At 41.7% G+C, this 17,835-nt stretch overlaps 2 protein-coding genes across 5 annotated transcripts in view; one reads left to right on the forward strand and one right to left on the reverse strand.

The window, feature by feature from the left end:
• The window catches only part of RANBP9 (RAN binding protein 9), a 28,183-nt gene extending 17,731 nt beyond the window's left edge, over nucleotides 1–10,452 (forward strand). The window contains exons 8-14 of one of the 2 annotated variants that reach the window (XM_082234983.1): nucleotides 1,487–1,595; nucleotides 3,175–3,365; nucleotides 3,988–4,135; nucleotides 5,041–5,114; nucleotides 8,439–8,590; nucleotides 8,935–9,046; nucleotides 9,489–10,452. In XM_082234983.1, coding sequence (XP_082091109.1) covers nucleotides 1,487–1,595; nucleotides 3,175–3,365; nucleotides 3,988–4,135; nucleotides 5,041–5,114; nucleotides 8,439–8,590; nucleotides 8,935–9,046; nucleotides 9,489–9,619 — 917 coding nt within the window. In that variant the 3' untranslated portion in view covers nucleotides 9,620–10,452. Of the gene's footprint in view, nucleotides 1–1,486; nucleotides 1,596–3,174; nucleotides 3,366–3,987; nucleotides 4,136–5,040; nucleotides 5,163–8,438; nucleotides 8,591–8,934; nucleotides 9,047–9,488 lie in introns of both variants that reach the window. The other variant, XM_082234982.1, reaches the window with a different exon arrangement.
• NOL7 (nucleolar protein 7) lies at nucleotides 8–17,523 on the reverse strand. 3 transcript variants are annotated; one of them, XM_082235068.1, is made up of 9 exons: nucleotides 17,301–17,523; nucleotides 16,087–16,147; nucleotides 15,167–15,225; nucleotides 13,872–13,903; nucleotides 13,133–13,214; nucleotides 12,091–12,212; nucleotides 11,937–12,014; nucleotides 11,084–11,181; nucleotides 8–696 (listed from the first exon to the last, which is right to left on the reverse strand). In XM_082235068.1, the coding sequence occupies exons 1-8, from the start codon at nucleotides 17,477–17,479 to the stop codon at nucleotides 11,114–11,116; spliced, it is 681 nt and encodes a 226-aa protein (XP_082091194.1). In that variant the 5' UTR covers nucleotides 17,480–17,523; the 3' UTR covers nucleotides 8–696; nucleotides 11,084–11,113. The 3 variants fall into 3 exon arrangements, with proteins under 3 accessions (XP_082091194.1, XP_082091193.1, XP_082091192.1); XM_082235067.1 differs by lacking the exon at nucleotides 8–696 and adding an exon at nucleotides 4,919–5,120; XM_082235066.1 differs by lacking the exon at nucleotides 8–696 and having other exon boundaries at nucleotides 10,737–11,181.
• Nucleotides 17,524–17,835: the final 312 nt, after the last annotated feature.

Genomic DNA, 17,835 nt, shown 5'->3' on the forward strand with positions numbered 1-17,835 from the left:
ACTGTAATTTATTTTTAAAAATTCATTTTTATTGAATTTTCCACTTTAACAATCCAATCAAATCACATTAAATATTCCAAATTATACATATCAAATTGTCTGAATATTTTGCCAAATTATAAATTTTTAATAGGACTTCCTATGCTTCAAGTTCAGAGGGTTCTGATCATCTCATACTTCTACTGCTTTTCATAGAAATTTCTGATGGTTCCTCTAATTCTTTCTGTTGTTGACCTTCATTCTTTCACAGCCTCTGAGTTGTTCCCACAAGCGAGTTAAAACAATGATGTGTTTCTGTGTGGGTTTTATGTCTATGATTCCCCTCTGTAAGTTCGCAGCATCTCACACGCTGGTGTTTCTGCCGAATCAATCCGAAAGTCTTTTCGCTGCTGGCAGCCACCATCTTTACTCAGTTCCGATAAAATCAAATCTAAGCGTCTGCTTTTCCCAGACCGCTTGCATCAAACATTAGCCTTTCCAGGGGAAATTTACCAAATCAAACTGGAAACACAAATATAATGACATATTAAAGGCTTGCCTCCCCCTATGACGATTTGTAATTCTGCAGCCCGGTCTTGACTTCCAATAATGGCGGATTTCCAAATTAAAAGTGTGACACAGCTCCCACACAGATTCCAGAAAACTGTCCAAGGTTTTTTAATGTCTCTCCAGCGGTTAATGAGATTCTGCTTCTGTCTGATGTCCACACATTGGAGAATCTTTTATCCTCTTCCAATCAAATCAAAGATCAAAAGCCCTAATTATATAGTATTATTATTTTCACACAGTTTATATATTTAGAGCCATATTATATTAACAAATACAAAACTTTCCAATCTCGCTTGTTATAGTTAATGTAAACGGTTCTTGGGGGGGTGTTGCCAAATAATATAATAAAGCAAAGTACAGTAATAAGAGAGGCTCCGCCCCCCCCTTTTCGTTCTGTTCCAACATACCAACTTAGATGTTCTGAAAAATACTGGATTTTGTTGTTGATTTGATTTGATTGATTGATTGATTGATTGATTGATTCAATTTATATACCTCCCTAAACTTGGAGGTCTCAGGGCAGTTCACAGTTGATGTAAAGTATTTGTTGCAAACGTGTCTAGCAAAATCTGGTGAAAGTTGAGGACTTTTAACAAGAAATGTTTAACTACATCAAGGGTGTGGAACTATATCAGGGGTGCAGGGATTCCTCCGCTGGCCAAATTTGACAGGTGAGTAGGACTACACACATCTGTCAATCACCTAATGTAACAGTGGCATCAGATGATAGACCACTGTCAGGTGATCTCCGTAACCACAGCATAGCTTATGAATGGTTACATTGGTCTCTTTTGAAGGTACTCTCCCAGCACCATTCAGCTGATGGTTGCCTTCAAAGAGACCTGCTGCATTAGACAATGTGGGTTGCATTGAAAGAGCTTGCTAAAGCAGAGGGGGAATGTACAGTTCTTAATCTGTTTCTTCTTTTTCTCCACAGGAATTCAGAAACTGGTTTTAGCAGGAAGAATGGGAGAAGCCATTGAAACAACACAACAATTGTATCCAAGTTTATTAGAAAGAAATCCTAATCTCTTATTTGCTTTGAAGTAAGTCTTAAAGTAAATTGTTAGTACTGTAAATTGCTGTCTAATCGTTAGGAGTTTATGTGGACACCCTTACGACTTTCAAGCTTCCACAGTAGTGAATGATTTTATTGGTTATGTTAGTGCAGTGAATTGCAAAAAGTTACTTTGAGTATTAACTTTTATTCCTCAATCTTCAGAACTTCTTAATTTATTTTTTTAAAGAGCACAGTTATAATCCTGAAAGTTCTGTAGCAGAACTTTTGGAATGTGAAGTTAATATCAGATTATACAGTGATACCTCGGGTTACAGGACGCAGGTGGCACTGTGGGTTAAACCACAGAGCCTAGGACTTGCCTATCAGAAGGTTGGCGGTTCGAATCCCCGTGACGGGGTGAGCTCCCGTTGCTCCTGCTCCTGCCAACCTAGCAGTTTGAAAGCACCTCAAAGTGCAAGTAGATAAATAGGTACCGCTCTGGTGGGAAGGTAATGGTGTTTCCGTGCACTACTCTGGTTCGCCAGAAGCGGCTTAGTCATGCTGTACGCTGGCTCCCTCGGCCAATGAAGCGAGATGAGCACTGCAACACCAGAGTCAGTCACGACTGGACCTAATGGTCAGGGGTCCCTTTACCTACCTCGGGATACAAATTTAATTTGTTCCGGAAGTCCATTCTTAACCTGAAGCGTTCTTAACCCGAGGCACACATTCCCTACATAGGCCTCCCGCAGCCCCGGAAGCGGATTGCGTTTATATCCTGGGGCAAAGTTTGCAACCTGGAACACCTACTTCCGGGTTTGTGGAGTTCGTAACATGAAGTGTTCGTAAGCAGGAATGTTATTACCCGAGGTAGCACTGTACCTGGTTTCTGTGAAACTGCTAATAACCCTTCACACATCCCTGCCTTGGACAACTCTGAATGCCTGTTGCCCAACAACCTCACAGAAATCTACTACTTTTTTCCTTCTATAATTTCAGCTTCTAACCAGGAAGAGAGGGAGCAAATGCCCCTCCCCACCCCACCCCCATTATCTGAGAATGAAGTACATAAATAGGTCTGTGCTAATTTGAAATACCTGGACCGGATTTTTAAAATATAGTGAAGTGCTGTCATGTGGCACTTTAAGAATTAAAAATAGTCCCCCTATTACTGGGGATGAGCAATACAATTCACCGCTTTCTCCTTCAACACTGGAGTAGTCTTTTTCTTGTACACTCAGGTGTGTGAATCTCCACTACTGGCCATGTAATCCACTTAAAAAGGAAGAATTAAAAACCTGCTGTAAAGCTTATGGGGCTTGAGGAAGCAGCTGCAGTTAGGAATTGAGAAAAGGCCCTTCCTCTGCTGCAAAGCTCCTTCATTTATTCCCCAATCTTCTATTTTTGAATGGTTTCCAAGTGGCAGTTACTGTTACAGCTGTGGAAAGGCGGGGGAAGAAGTAGATGCTCTCATTCTGCAGTAATGATTATATGTTTCACTGACCTTCATTTGTATTAAACAGCATCCAAACTACTATAATGCAAATTATTAATAATACTGAGAGCTATTAGATTGTTGAAATTATATTGGCTTCATAAACTAACTCTTCTCTCATGTTTCCTAGGGTACGGCAATTCATAGAAATGGTCAATGGTACAGACAGTGAAGTACGATGTCTAGGAGGTCACAGTCCAAAATCTCAAGATAGCTATCCTGTTAGTCCTCGATCGTTTAGTAGTCCTAGTATGAGCCCCAGCCATGGAATGAATATTCACAGTCTAGCAACAGGCAAAGGAAGTAGCACACACTGTTCTGGTGAGTTTGAGCTGGCAGAAGCTGGTGTTATACAGAGGTGTTCCACTTCTGAATCTTCAGTTTTTCATCCATCTGTCTATTAGCATATGAAATGCTTTGTGTTGTGGCTGGTGTCCTGCAGTGTTGCCACTCAGCTCCTTGCTGGCACTAAGAACTTTTCTTCTGCACGTGTCTTATTTCTAACAATAGAGACAGACATGTCCCATAGTGTATGGACAAGTGGGCCTCTCTTTCAATTAACCACTGCAGCTATTGCCACTGTCATAATTTTATTTAAGAAGCAAATAAGGATCAAGCAAAGAGATTATTCCAAAAGTTTAAACCTCATTAGTTGTCTCGCAGGCAAAAGGAATGGTTTCTCTTGCTGCATCCCATGCTATCTAGACCACAGTAGATCAAATAATGGACAGCTTCTTCATACTACTGCTGGGGAGGGAGGAGAGATTATGGGAGGAGAGTCCTTTCAGGTGCCGAAAGACAGAAACCGTATTGTTTTGAGGTTAGCTTGCCTTCTATGCAAAACCCATGTTGTATGGAATTATGAATATTCAAAATAAGCACACATTTGTAAATTCAAACACTAGATTATTTTTAAAAAGATTTTTTGCTTTTTGGGTTTTAGGTTTTGAAAGTAGTTGCAGTAATGGAGTGATATCAAACAAAGCATATCAGTCTTACTGTCACAGTAAACATCAGTCCACCAGTTTGAATGTACCAGAGCTCAATAATATAAATGTAACACGATCACAGCAAGTTAACAGCTACTCCAGGTAAGTACACTCATTCCAACCTGATACCACTGTTCTTCATCCACCACTGTTCGTGATTTATGTATTGTACTGATTTTCTAGGACAGGTAACTTGCATCTTATGTGGCGGCTGCGTTCCTAGCCATTACGCATATAAGCGAAATTGCATAAAGCCAGGATCCCCCAGAACTGGGCTTCACTGCAAGGTGGAGAGTTGCTTGTCCAGCTTTGGGAAGGCAGCATGGGGTTTGGGGATGCTGCCAGAGCCCTTGCACCATCTTCCCAAAGCTGGGTGCCACGATCACAGCTTTGCATAGATGTAGGGGAGTAAGTAAATTCGAGAGTGGGTTGTTTTCCCCACCCATGCAAAGTTGTGATCACATAAGTAAGATAAGTGCAAGTGGTGAGTTACCTGTATAGGCTATTATTACACGCTTCAGTGCCTCCATATCACCCTAGTGGGTGGACTTCAAATATTTTTCTCTCTGTTTTTAGTATGGGGTGTGCACTAATCAATCACTACTTTTCCCACGTCAACCACTTACTATTCAGGGACTTTTCTCCCCAATCTCATATCAACTGTAGGCAGCCACCATTCTTGAAACTGCTGTACAGCACATACTTCTCTGTGAAATCCCTTTCCCTCATGAAATTCAACTTTCTCATATTCCAATAGTAATGTTTCTTACAATACTTTTGGATGCACAAGCTCACACAGAGAACTAGACTATGCAAGGAAGAGCTCTGTCACCCCATCAGTCAAGTGATTATTTTATTTTTTACCATAAGTCAGATGCAGATGTATGGTAAAATAGGTTTTTATTCTTCCCCAGTTGCATTGTGGGACATAGTGAGGTGCACATTTAAAAATGAGACCCCCATTCCAACTCTTTATACACTTAATGATGCATTTTTCCTCTTCTCAGCAATGATGTAGACATGGAAACAGATCACTACTCCAATGGGGTTGCAGAGACATCATCCAATGGCTTCCTTAACGGTAGTTCTAAACATGATCACGAAATGGAAGAATGTGACACAGAAATGGGTCTGCAGCAAAATTTCTTACATATTTAATATTACTATCACCATTTTTTTGTTTTGTTTACTTGCAGTTATTTCCAAATGATATTTAGGCATACCTAACCTGTTTTCAGGCAGTTTATATAGCTCTGAAGTGCTATAGTCAGTGGAAAATCTTTATATGTAACGTCTGCATTTATAATTTGCTTAGTTTGCATTGGATTGTTTTCACTCTGCGGTGCTTCACTATGGCTTGAAAGACTCACACTTCCTTCCCATTGTTGTAAAATATCATATGAGTTTGCATAATCTTGGAAGAGATGGAATTGTCACACAGATGCTGCTTGAAATGGCTTCAGCGTTACACCTTTTGCTCACCATAACTCCTAAGTGGTTCTTACTGTGTGGAATGTCTTCACACCAGCATCACACTTTTCATGCTAATGAGTAAGGTAGAAACAACTACATCAGCTTTGCCACAGCCCTTCTGATGTTTTAGATTACAACTCCCGTCAGCCCCAGCCAACATGGGCAATAATTAGGCATGATGAGAGCTGTGCTCTAAAATATCTGGAGGGACCAGGTTGGGGAAAGTTAATCTGCATAATGAGCTATGTTACTCATTTTCCCAGTGTCATAGACCAATGAGGTACAAGGATGCTGTCTGCATCTGCGTGATTGAGGTAGTGTGCAAGTGTGCTTTTGATGTCATTCCCCAAATCCTTCCTATCTTGCAGCCTTATAGAGCATTTACCGTATTTTTCGCCCCATAAGACGCACCGGCCCATAAGACGCACCTAGATTTTAGGGGGGGAAATAAAGGAAAAAATTTTTATTTCCCCCCCAGGTGCGCTGCGCTACACCAGGAGCTTGGGGCGTGCGGAGCTCAGCGCGCCCCAAGCTTCTGCGTGCAGGCAAGGTCTCCGCTTGCGTGGGAGAGCCGGGCGCCTCTCCCAGGGCTAGCGGACCCCTGCGCTAATCCAGAAGCTTGGGGCCTGCTGAGCTCAGCGCGCCCCAAGCTTCTGCATGCCGGCAAGCAGTCCGCTGCCGCCCCAAGCCTCCCGCACCCGTCAGGAGGTCCCGCTGGGTGCGCGAGGCTTGGGGCGGCAGCGGACTGCTTGCGCGCACCTAGAAGCTTGGGGCGTGCTGAGCTCAGCGCGCCCCAAGCTTCTGCATGCCGGCAAGCAGTCCGCTGCCGCCCCAAGCCTCCCGCACCCGTCAGGAGGTCCCGCTGGGTGCGCGAGGCTTGGGGCGGCAGCGGACTGCTTGCACGCACCTAGAAGCTTGGGGCGTGCTGCGCGCCCCAAGCTTCTAGGTGCGCGCAAGCAGTCCGCTGCCGCCCCAAGCCTCGCGCACCCGGTGGGACCTCCTGCCGGGTGCGCGAGGCTTGCAGACACTCGCACAAAGCAGGGAGAGCCCTCCCGAGGGCTCCCCGTGCTTCGGGCGACAGGCTGCCGCCCCAAGCCTCGCGCACCCGGTGGGACCTCCTGCCGGGCGCGCGAGGCTTGCAGGCATTTGCCCCATAAGACGCACCCCGATTTCCCCTTCATTTTTGGAGGGGAAAAAGTGCATCTTATGGGGCGAAAAATACGGTAGGTACTGAACAAACTTAATTTGTTTAAATGGATCAGATAAAGGAGAACTACATGTAAAAGAGAGCCGAGCAAATTTAGCAAATGTCTGTGCTCCATTCTGGGTAGTTTTTGTAAATTTTCATCATACTTTCCCAAGTTGTACCTTGAAAAACAAAACACACACCTACTAACACTACTGTTAAGAATTTTTGATTAGCTATTGTTGTAGGTGTGTATCAAAAAGTGTCTGTGACAATTAATGTACCTCTTCTATCTACCCCCCCCCCATCCACATTTTTGGCACTACTTAGTTAAAAAACAAATTCCGGGGAATATCCAAATATAAGATTCAGAAGCACTTTCATAAGAAAAAAAGATTGTTTTCATTGCAGAAAGCAGTTACATTTCTATAGCTACCAAGCCTGAATCAGGTCTGGAGCCATAACTGTGGTAAAGGGAGGCATTTCCAAGAAAGGAATATATTTACTCAGCTGAAGTCCAAGAATCGGGAACAGTTAGTGAATATCCTTTGCTTTAAGAATTATGGGTGCTTATTTCTATAATCTTAGAGAGGGTGTACTGTAAACACATTCTGGTATTTCTCCATAGTGTGTCAAATTACAGACAGATGTTTATCAGGTTTTATTTAAAATAAAGGCCCACTTGTTTGTAATAAAACTTCCATCACCATGATTTGGAGGAGATCCAACCCAGCACAAGGACTTCTAGACTGCAGGGGAAATTGTCACCACTTTCATGCCCTGTAAAAATGTTTATGCACAAAAAGGCATATTCTGTGAAACCCAGCGTCTGTCTACAAGATTAGCAAGATGCCTTGCTATGTGGTGAGCCCAGAATATCACATATCAAATACTTCTTTAATGCATGAGCAAGTTGCAGAATCAGTTGCATGGTTTAAGATAGCTTATCACAGAATAGTATATTTAAATTCATTTAATCAATACAAACTTGCCTAATGAGAAATGTTTGATACGACTGGCTAAATTTAAAAACAGAACACACAGAAAAAACAAAATAAAGCTTGCTTCGTTACATTTGCAGTAATATTTACAGTGGTCAGGATCCAGTTTCATGAGCCCAAGAAAGTCTTGCTTACCTCATAGACAACTGCTTCTGAATTTGAGGGAAGTTTCAAAAGCAGTTGATAATATGACTTGGATGACTCTCTTCCCCTCCTCCATCCTCTGGGTTAGTATAGATACACTAAACAAACCTAAATTAGTTTTTATTTGAGTCAGCAGACCTTCCTTGTAACCAAAGTCTATCTTAGATACTTAAACAGCTCCGGCTTGTGTTTTTATTAGACCACTGCTATCAAGACTTGTCAGCTACTAAGAATAATGCACTTTTGGCATTGACCTCAGTTTTGTAGAACTTCTTCCCAAGGAAGCTTTCCAGATCCACATTCTTGGCTCCTTTGGAAGAACAATAAAACCAGCATTCTGTCATACCTTTTGAATTTTGGATCTGTGTGTGTGTGTTTTATGTGGTTTTATCTGGGCTGTTGTCACTTTTATTGTATGCTGCTTTGCAGAGTTCTCAAAGTTGAAAAATGGATTAGAAATTAGTCTTAAATCAGAAGCCCAAACCCTGAATTGATCAACCACAATTATTACTTTGACCTAATTCATTGAGTTTGTGTGTAATCAAAACACTGTGTTCTCACTGCTGTGCTGTTTAGTGATAGTGCCTTATCATTCTCACAGAGGTTGACTCCAGTCAGTTAAGACGTCAACTGTGTGGAGGTAGCCAAGCAGCTATTGAAAGAATGATTCATTTTGGCAGAGAATTGCAAGCCATGAGTGAGCAGCTAAGAAGAGAGTGTGGCAAAAACACAGCAAATAAGAAAATGCTCAAAGTAAGTTAAAAGGTCTTTCCAGTAAAATATGAGCTTGCGCTGATATCCACACTGATGTGCAATCCAGTCTATGCCAAGGAAGAGGGTGATGTTTGCAGTTCTCAGCTCACTAGCTTGTTATCTGTGAAACATTAATGTGCTTGCACCTATTTGTGTCAAATAGCCACCCAAATAACAAAACTAGTACAATGTGCAGCTGAAAAGCAGTTTGATTTGTTTTTGGTAGCTACAATAGCTTTGGTTTTGAATTCTGTGTGGAGGAATGAATTGGATCATACTTAAGGAAATGTAGTGGAAAATGACTAATTTGATAATGACAAAATTAAGCCCGGATTTCTCAACAGGATGCATTCAGTTTACTTGCATATTCAGATCCCTGGAGCAGTCCAGTAGGAAATCAGCTGGACCCCATTCAGAGAGAGCCTGTGTGTTCAGTTCTCAATAGTGCAATACTAGGTAAGGCTTGCCAATTTATTTCATAGCACATTTATTATTGTAAGTTAACCTAAAGCAATTATGGTGTTGTATGCCAAAAACAGTATTGTTGAAATTGCAATGGCAATTTTTGGCACTTAACCAAATCCCTTTGCCGTAAATGTCAAAGTTACACACTCATTTTCATTGAAGGATTATTTTTTGTATGACGTGGTACATCAAATGGCACAAATCTTAAATTTGTCCAATTCTTAAATTCTTACCAATCTTGACTGGTAAGATTCACAAGGTTTTGGTAAAGTCTTGTGATGTGAAATATTCAGTCTCTTTTGGGATGCTGGGAAGAATTTAAAGTCCAGTTTGGTAACTGCAGAGGCACAATATTTTGGTAGGGAAAGTATCTGATAGGAAAGATTTCCCCCTCCCCTGATCTTAAGTGTAACATATTATGTAATCTTTTCAGAGACACACAATCTACCAAAGCAACCTCCACTTGCTCTTGCAATGGGACAGGCTTCACAGTGTCTAGGACTGATGGCCCGGTCAGGAATTGGATCCTGTGCATTTGCCACAGTGGAAGATTATCTACACTAGCTATGCATATGATGATGTCCAAGGTGTATAATGTGGCTATATTCAACATGAAAGTAGACCAGCTCTGCTGAATGGAGTTTGGATTTTTTAAATTATGTACTAAGGACAGGTCTGTTGCTTTACATTGCTTCCTAGTTTACAGCATGACGCAAATGATTTTCTAACCTACTGTTAGGCTAAATTTTCCATCTTTAACCAGAGTTAAGTATCATTGGTAACATCAGATTGACAAACCCTTGAATTGTTCCAGACAAACCAAAAAAGTCCTGCCTTCATGGAAGGTTGGACGAAATAGATGATGTTGTGGATGTGTTAGTATGTGGGTGATGTAAACTTCAAGCAGGATAATTTGCCAACTTCCACCCCCATTATTACATAGATCAATCAGTGTAATTTGCAAAATGCATAAGTACCTGACAGTTTGGCTGTATAGTATTGATGGGAAGAAATATTTTTAATGTGTACTGTAAAACTTGAAATACTCAGGAGCTGAGTGAATATGTTTGTTGCTACTTACAATCTCAACCTGTTTCCTAGTGGTTTTTGTTTTAACATGGTCTTTTCAACTCTGTTTCCTGTTTAACTGCAGACAACTTATGTTGTAGACTCACCTGTTTAACTGTTGTATTATAACAGTATTATATGTCAACACAGTGTGGTTATGGCCTATTTATATAAAAACCAAATATTTAGTCAATTTCAGTCTTAATTTAATCTTTGTACACCCTGCATTTTTAAAAGTGCTTAAATGAGTACTCTATTGCAATAAAATGTAGTGATACCATAATTAACCAGCCATTAAATACTTCTACATATGGATGGCTACCTTACTTTGCTTGTGTTGTGTTTTGGACTTGGGACTAGTTAATTAAACATCTCTAGTTATGAAAGTCATGACATGGGCTGCAGGGGATTCCTTTGTGTTAAAAGGGTTTAAAGAACCTTTTCATGAGAGATCATAGCAGTCTAGGTTCACTTTTTGTCTTACACTGCTTTAATATTAACTGAACACCAATGGGGGTGGCATAGCTTTATCAGAAGTATTTATTTTCACAGTGCAGCTTGTATGTGAAAGTTGAAATTCAGGGCCAAGAAAAACTTGATTTTGTAATCCGTATTGGTTCTTTTGCATTTTTATTTTAGCAATTGAGATTCCAGCAGATATTGTTTACAAGCATATATGCAATTATTAACCTAGAGATTTGTTTAAATAAAAACAATTATGAAAAAGCTGTCCTGCAGGAGACATTCCAATCCTTTAAGGATTTAAGGAATAGAATTGCATTTCAGCATTAAATTTAGCTTAAATGTGGAAAGCTAATAAAGTACACTGCACCATTCAGAGGAGAAAAGCAGGATAAAAATATGACAGTGCCCTTAATACTTTATAGTATTTACAGAAATTGGCTTATATGAAGCCTCTTTTCAATATACATGTAAGAAATCATATTGAACAGCTCTTACTTAGAAACTCCAATTTTTTTCCACAACTTGTCAAAATGTAGTCTTTGAAGAAACCCACTGCTTTGTTAACTTCTTAGCCTTTTGCTTTTTCATTTCACCTGGTAGGAAAGAAAAAATATTTTATTAAGTAACAGCTCCTGCCAGGTCCCTTCCAAATTGCCTATGAAAGAAGTGCCAATCTGCCCCTTCACCTCTGGGTTGAGAAAGCCACAGTAACTGAGTACATTAAGGCAGACAGTTTTTGGCTTAAGTCTCACATCAACTTATCCACAGCACTAGGTGTGATACCATTCTCTCAACACAGTATCTAAAACAACATTCTCTATCTTAGGAGGCCTGTTTGATCTCGCTAATAATACCAACAAACAAGGTGCTTTGAGCTCCATGCTCAGGACTATATCAACCCTTATTTTATTTATATTAGCATGTCTAGCCAATCTTCCACAAACAAGAAAGCAAACTTCTTTAGGAACATAGAAAGCTGACTTGTCTACCAAGATGAACCACTGCTGTCTAGCTCAGTATTGTTTACACTAACCAACAGCTCTCCTGGGGTTTCAGGCAGGGGAACCTTTCCCTCGCTTATCTTGAAATACTGGGAACTTCGGCAAATCATGTGTTCGACCACTGAGCTAATTACACTTCATTCTGGCCGGGTTTTCTGCTTTTTTAAAACACTTGTCCTTTAAAGATGGATCAGTGTCAAACCTGAACATGACACTTACAAGCACTGTCCCAGGAAGAAAACCTCCTTTACATCGCTCCTACATAACAAACAGCTCCCTGGGGGATTGCATCCATACCACGTCTTCATTCCCCACATAGGATGCACATTCAAAAAATAAACACTTACCCCAAGACTTATTCACAAACTGGAATGCAGCTTTTTTAACATCACTTCTCTTGTTTCCAACAGAAAAATACTGGTTTGCTGAAAAGACAAAGAGTCAATTAGCATAAGCTACATGTATAACTCTACAAATGTGTTAAGCAAAAGGCCACTGTACCTGTTGTTCGGTGGCAGCCTCTTCCATAGAGGTGTTTTTGTAGGAAGTTTTTGGCCGCTTGCTGCTGCTTGTTGGTTAAATCCTGATCTTTTAGCTGCACAGCCATATAGCTTTCTTGGAGCCTAATGATAAAATGATACTTAGTTCTCTGTAATGTAACTTTTCTTACTAGAGCAGACCTAGTCCTACTAGAGCAGAAAGTTTTAGTCAAATGATTTCCAATTTCCCTTTTTTCCTAGTAATCTAATGTATGTGATCATGTTTTCATACATAAAGCTAATTTAAGTGACAAGTCAAAAATACCTAACCGGTATTGAGGTTATTACTTAGTGGGCAGTCCTACTTTGCGTACTATTGACAGTCTTCACAGGATACTGTTGCAAGAACAGAAGCTGCCTCTAAGCTTGCCTTTGTATTAACATGGAGATGTATTTTGTGAAAACATACACTGTCACACGTGGCACCATATTTTAAAGCTTGCATGATTTTAGAAATGGCTTGTGAGGGGAAAATAATGTTACAACTAAAACCTTGATTTATCAAAATAAAATTAAATAACTCCTCAGCTTCACTAATAATAATAATAATAATAATTCAGGCTTGTTCAAAATGAACAACGCTAATTCATCAACAGTATAAAAACCTATCAGGGTTATAAACTTTCCTAAGTAAATAAATAAAAGATGCCTTATATCAGTACTATCTATTGTGACTGGCTGTGGGTCTCCAAGATTTTTTTAAAAGGCAATTATAGTAATAAAACCCAGGATCATCCTCAAGCCAAGCACAGCAGTTTCCTGAATCTTACTGAACTAATGGACAGAAATAGCCAAATCTTGTACATGGAGAATCCTGCAATACAACTGACATGCAACACTATCTGTGTACAGTACTTTAAGCGGCTGGACCTGAGATTTTGTGACCAAATAAATGGTTATGGCAGAGCACGGAGCAATAAGAACATCATATGCACGTGCAGAACAGATCAAATAAATGGGCTTTTCTTACAACACTATGACATGTAAGAATCGCTCAGCCATACCTAGTTGCCAAGTTGTCTTCACTGTCTTCCTCTGTATCTTTTTGGCCATTCTCACTTTCAGAATCATCTTCAACATTCTGACCTATAAAAATAATGGAAACTTTCATTGAAACTTTACACGTCAATGGATACCATGCAGGACTATACAGTGGTACCTCAGGTTACATACGCTTCAGGTTACAGACTCCACCAACCCAGAAATAGTGCTCTTCTAGAACTTTGCTTCAGGATGAGAACAGAAATCGTGCTCCGGCAGTGCGAGGCCCCATTAGCTAAAGTGGTGCTTCAGGTTAAGAACAGTTTCAGGTTAAGAACTGACCTCCAGAACGAATTAAGTACTTAACCTGAGGTACCACTGTAATACTTTTCAACTAGTTGCAAACCCATTCCAGTAGCTTTTTTAGCCTCTTTAGCAACTAAACTATTCACAAATGTATGTGGTAAGAGAAAGAATGACCACTGTTATCAGACAAACAGGTGCAGCTAATTGGGGACCCAGCACATTTATGATGAATATGTGAATTAAAGAACAAAGTTTACTGCACTAATGCATTTTGTGAGAAGTGAAAGTATTATTTCAAACTATAAGATTAATGAACAACACAAAAATTGTTAGCATGGTCATTATTATAATAGTCATAATATTTTATGGGCATTGTCAAGTAGATCCTAATATTTATGGCATGATACAAAGTACGTAATAAATGCAATGTAATCGTGGGCAGAACCGTACACATACCTTGCTCTTGCATGGCTGATGGCTGATTTCTGCTAAGGAGAAATTAACATTGGAAGACATTTAGTAAGGAACCTTTTGATCAATTATTCACAAATACAAAAATGGCACATTCATATGGAACCTATTAAAATACGCACAGCAATTACTGTTAATAGCTGTGCTTACCTATCATGAATATAATAGCAAAACTAAGATAGGAAGGCTTCTGCAAGCGCCCAGTAACTCAACTTTCCAATTCCCTTACTATTTAAGAGACATTTTTAAAGGTAGGGCATACACCAGCTGCATATTATGACACTTGATTCATGTGCTGCTCTCCCAGTTCTGGCCATTGGTGTTGGTTGGTGTCAGAGCTGCCCTAGGTCCCAGCTCACAAAGGACCAACGCCACTTCGTTGTTATATACAAGAGTCTTTATTGAAGTTCAGTTTGTCTTTCACATCAGCAGCGTGCATCTCTACGTCTGAAACTCTAGACCGCTGAAGCTCCGTCTGAGTCTCCTCCCCCCATACACCAGTTTAAGACTCTAGCCTTGCTCCACCTCTTCCTTTGTTCTTTCCGCCTCTGGGTCCTCCTGTCAGCTGGAGTCTCGCCCTTTCTAGACTCTTCTGACGCTGAGTCCGCTGAGTCTTCCCCCTGCCTCCGGCGGGCTTTAGGACCTGGTTCCCCATCCGGGTTTTCTGCTGTCCCGCGCGCCTGTACATTTGAACTTTGCGCGCGCGCCCAGCCGCCAACCTTCCTCCTGACCATTACACTGCTCCTGTCACTGCTTCCCCCTTCGGGGAGGCTAGCTGGACCTGACCTCCCCTCCGTTCCCCCACTCTCCGACAGAGGCGTGGTCAGTTCCGACTCATCTTCTCTCCCTGCTGGAGGAGATGCTGCCCCTGACACCTGAGACTCTTCCCCCCCACTCTGCTCTGGTGGGGAAGCTGGTCCTGATCTCCAGCTGCTGCTTTGGGAGTCCCCGCTGGCCCCCCGTTCTTGGTGTGTCCTCCCTGGGACCCCCCTTGCCCTGACCATCGGCGCCTCCTTCTGGGAATCTTCTGATTCTCTAGAGAAGCTCATGGAATCTCTCGGGTCACTGCCATACTCCCCTACGCTGCCCTCAGATCCTTCCTCTTCGCTCTCCATCTCCTCTCTCCCCTGTGCCTCTGCTCCTGAGCCCCTGACATCCGGAAATTATAAATTCATCAGTGTAGATGGGGGTTAGTCATTTATGGGTATTGCAGCCAAAGGAAGCATACAACCCAATCTCACTGAAATGTTTATTGGTGCTCCAGAACATACTTTGCTTACCTAGTCTGTGTTGATGATGCCAACTCCTCCAACACATTTTCAGGAAGCAGCTTTCTTTTCTAAAAGAAACCAACATTAGCAAATTATTAAGCAACCCCTCTGACAATGCTAGCAGTAATGATATACCATGCCTAGCTGACAGCTGAGTGGAAACCATGCATTAATTTGGGAAAGGGATAAATAGGCTTTGCCTTGATATCTCATTTGATCATTATGATTTTGTGACTGAATGACCAATGAGCTGGGCTATGTACAAGATCTTTAGTTAGGTTCAGTATATCCCAGATTAAACTTCCAGACAAGTCTTGCCATGGGAAGAGGGAACAGGACACTTTGTAACTTTTCAGAGGCATCTGATTGGCTGCTGTTTAAGGACACTGAACTAGATAGAGCTTTTGTCTGACCCAGAATGGTAGAGCTTAAGTCGTTAAGCTTGCATATTTATATCCTGCCTCCACTTTGTTCATGGGTCCTTATAAAACCATACAAACAGGAACCACGTAGGTTTGAGCAAAACAGCCTATGCTGTACCCAAGATGTGCACTGTAATAAATTGCAACAAGCAAAGGAAGGGGCTAGGATTAAAAATACATTAACGGGTATAGTGAAATAGTTTACCTCAATAGACTGCAATCATTAAGATAAAAAGTGGTGCAAAACTATGTGTAATATTTCACTTACATTTAAAAACGTTTGGAAACTCTAGAAAATTAGTTTGTAGATAACATTTGTATATTACACATGTAAATCCCTCACACAGGTATCTGCAAAAGAACACATTGGTACTGAATTCTGATGTTATTCATGGTGATTTTCAGTCTTATGGTGTGCAACTGCAGGGGCAGTATGGTACAACTGCTAAACATTTTCAGAGTGTGGAAGTTTGCTGGGCATGAAAAATAAAAAAACTTCAACATTACCTTTTGTTCCTTAAATAGTTCTTCTTTCTGTCGTCTCTTTTCTTTTAAGGTAGCCTTTTCTCTGAGTAAATAAATAATAAGATGTTGTTTATGAAGAGAAGACATAGGCACAAGAAGAATCAATGTGTATAGTCAATTGTGAGTGCTTGTTCCAAGTGCTATCAACAAAGTTAAGAGAAACTTGCTAAGAAGTGCAGTCAGGGGAAAAGAAGAATGCATTCTCACAATGGCCACAATTGTCTACATTTAGAAGAGAGGAGGGATAAACACTTAACTATTACGTGAACACAGTAAATTGTCCTTATAATATGAATGACTGAAAATTTACTTTCAGCATTGTATTATCAAATCTACCAAGAAAAATCTCTAATTTCCTTAGTTTTGGACTAAGATGTTTTATTATTATTATTATTATTATTATTATTATTATTATTATTATTATAACATTTGAAGATCTCATGGTAGTTCACAAGATAAAAAAATACAGGGTAAAAGCACAAAATAAGTGAAACAAGACAAGACCCCTCCCCACAAACACATTTAAAAGGCCGTAGAAAATTTATCAGCCAGAGGCCTGGTGGAAGAGGATTAGGGAGCCCCAGCAGAAAAGCCCTCATGGTCCAGGTCAGTTTATATGGGGAGAGGTGGTCCTTGAGGAATTGCAGAACTGAACCGTTAAGAGTAGAATGAAGAAAATTCAAGCGTTTCTCCAGGTGGAATCACACTACCAAATCCTGGCTCTTGTTTGTCTGAAGAACTGATACTCTCTTCTCTCTAGCATGCAGCAAACTATTCTCCCAGCAAACTCCACCTACTATTTTCCTACCGAAGGAAGGGATACTTTCTCACAGCTGAGGCCTATCATGGACAAATTCGACCTTTTACGCAAAGGCCATTTACAACACCAGAAAGGGACGAAGACACAGGGATAACAAGAAAAGAACGCAGCAGCTCCTTGAAGCCCAAGATGCAGCTACGTCAGCTTCTCTCTTCGGTTCTGGTGCCTCAGTCCGGCCGAATGGCTCGATTTTCCCACAAAAAGGCTCTCGGCGTTGCCTCCCCCCCCCCCGCCCGCCCCATAGGAGGAGGAGGGAGGGAGGGCAGGCGCCGGTCAACTACGACCCCCGCCCTTCCCCGCCACGACGAGGCTGACCCCCGAAGCGCAAGGCCTCGTTCTAGGCGCGGGATGGAGAGAGTCCCACGCCGAGCTTTACCTGCGCACGCGCTCCCCCGCCAACCGGCGCGCCTCCTCGGCCGCGGCGCGCGCGCTCTCGAAGGTCACCTCCTCGGGAGCCTCGTCACTCTCCTCGTCCTCTTCTGAGGAAGCGGCGGCGGCAGCAGCCTCCGCAGCGACTCTTTTCCTAGCCATCGAGCGAGTGCTCCGCGCCACCATCTTTCTCCACTTCTCGAACTTCCGGCTGACCCTTCGTCCCTTTGACCCGGAAGCAGCCTGGCGGAGCGGGGACTTGCTAAGAGCGGAACTCGGCGCGCGAAAATAAGCTTCCGGGCAGGCGGCGTTGGCCGAGCGGCGAGGTTCCGAGAGCGTTGGAGTTGCCCGTCGAAGCCAAAATAAGTCAATTAGTAGGGATGTTGTTCTTCCCTCGCTCTCCCTCAAGGGATGGCAACACAGTAATATATCTGTTGCTCTTTGCAGCTTGGTTCTTATTTCTTGTGGAAACGTGATTTTTTAAAATCGCGACAGTTGCAACGTTGCTTCAGTCAGTTACTGGATCGGGGCGGGTTTTGCTG

This window comes from Podarcis vaucheri, assembly GCF_965113315.1.
Source record: "Podarcis vaucheri genome assembly, chromosome: 8".
Lineage (NCBI taxonomy): Eukaryota > Metazoa > Chordata > Lepidosauria > Squamata > Lacertidae > Podarcis > Podarcis vaucheri.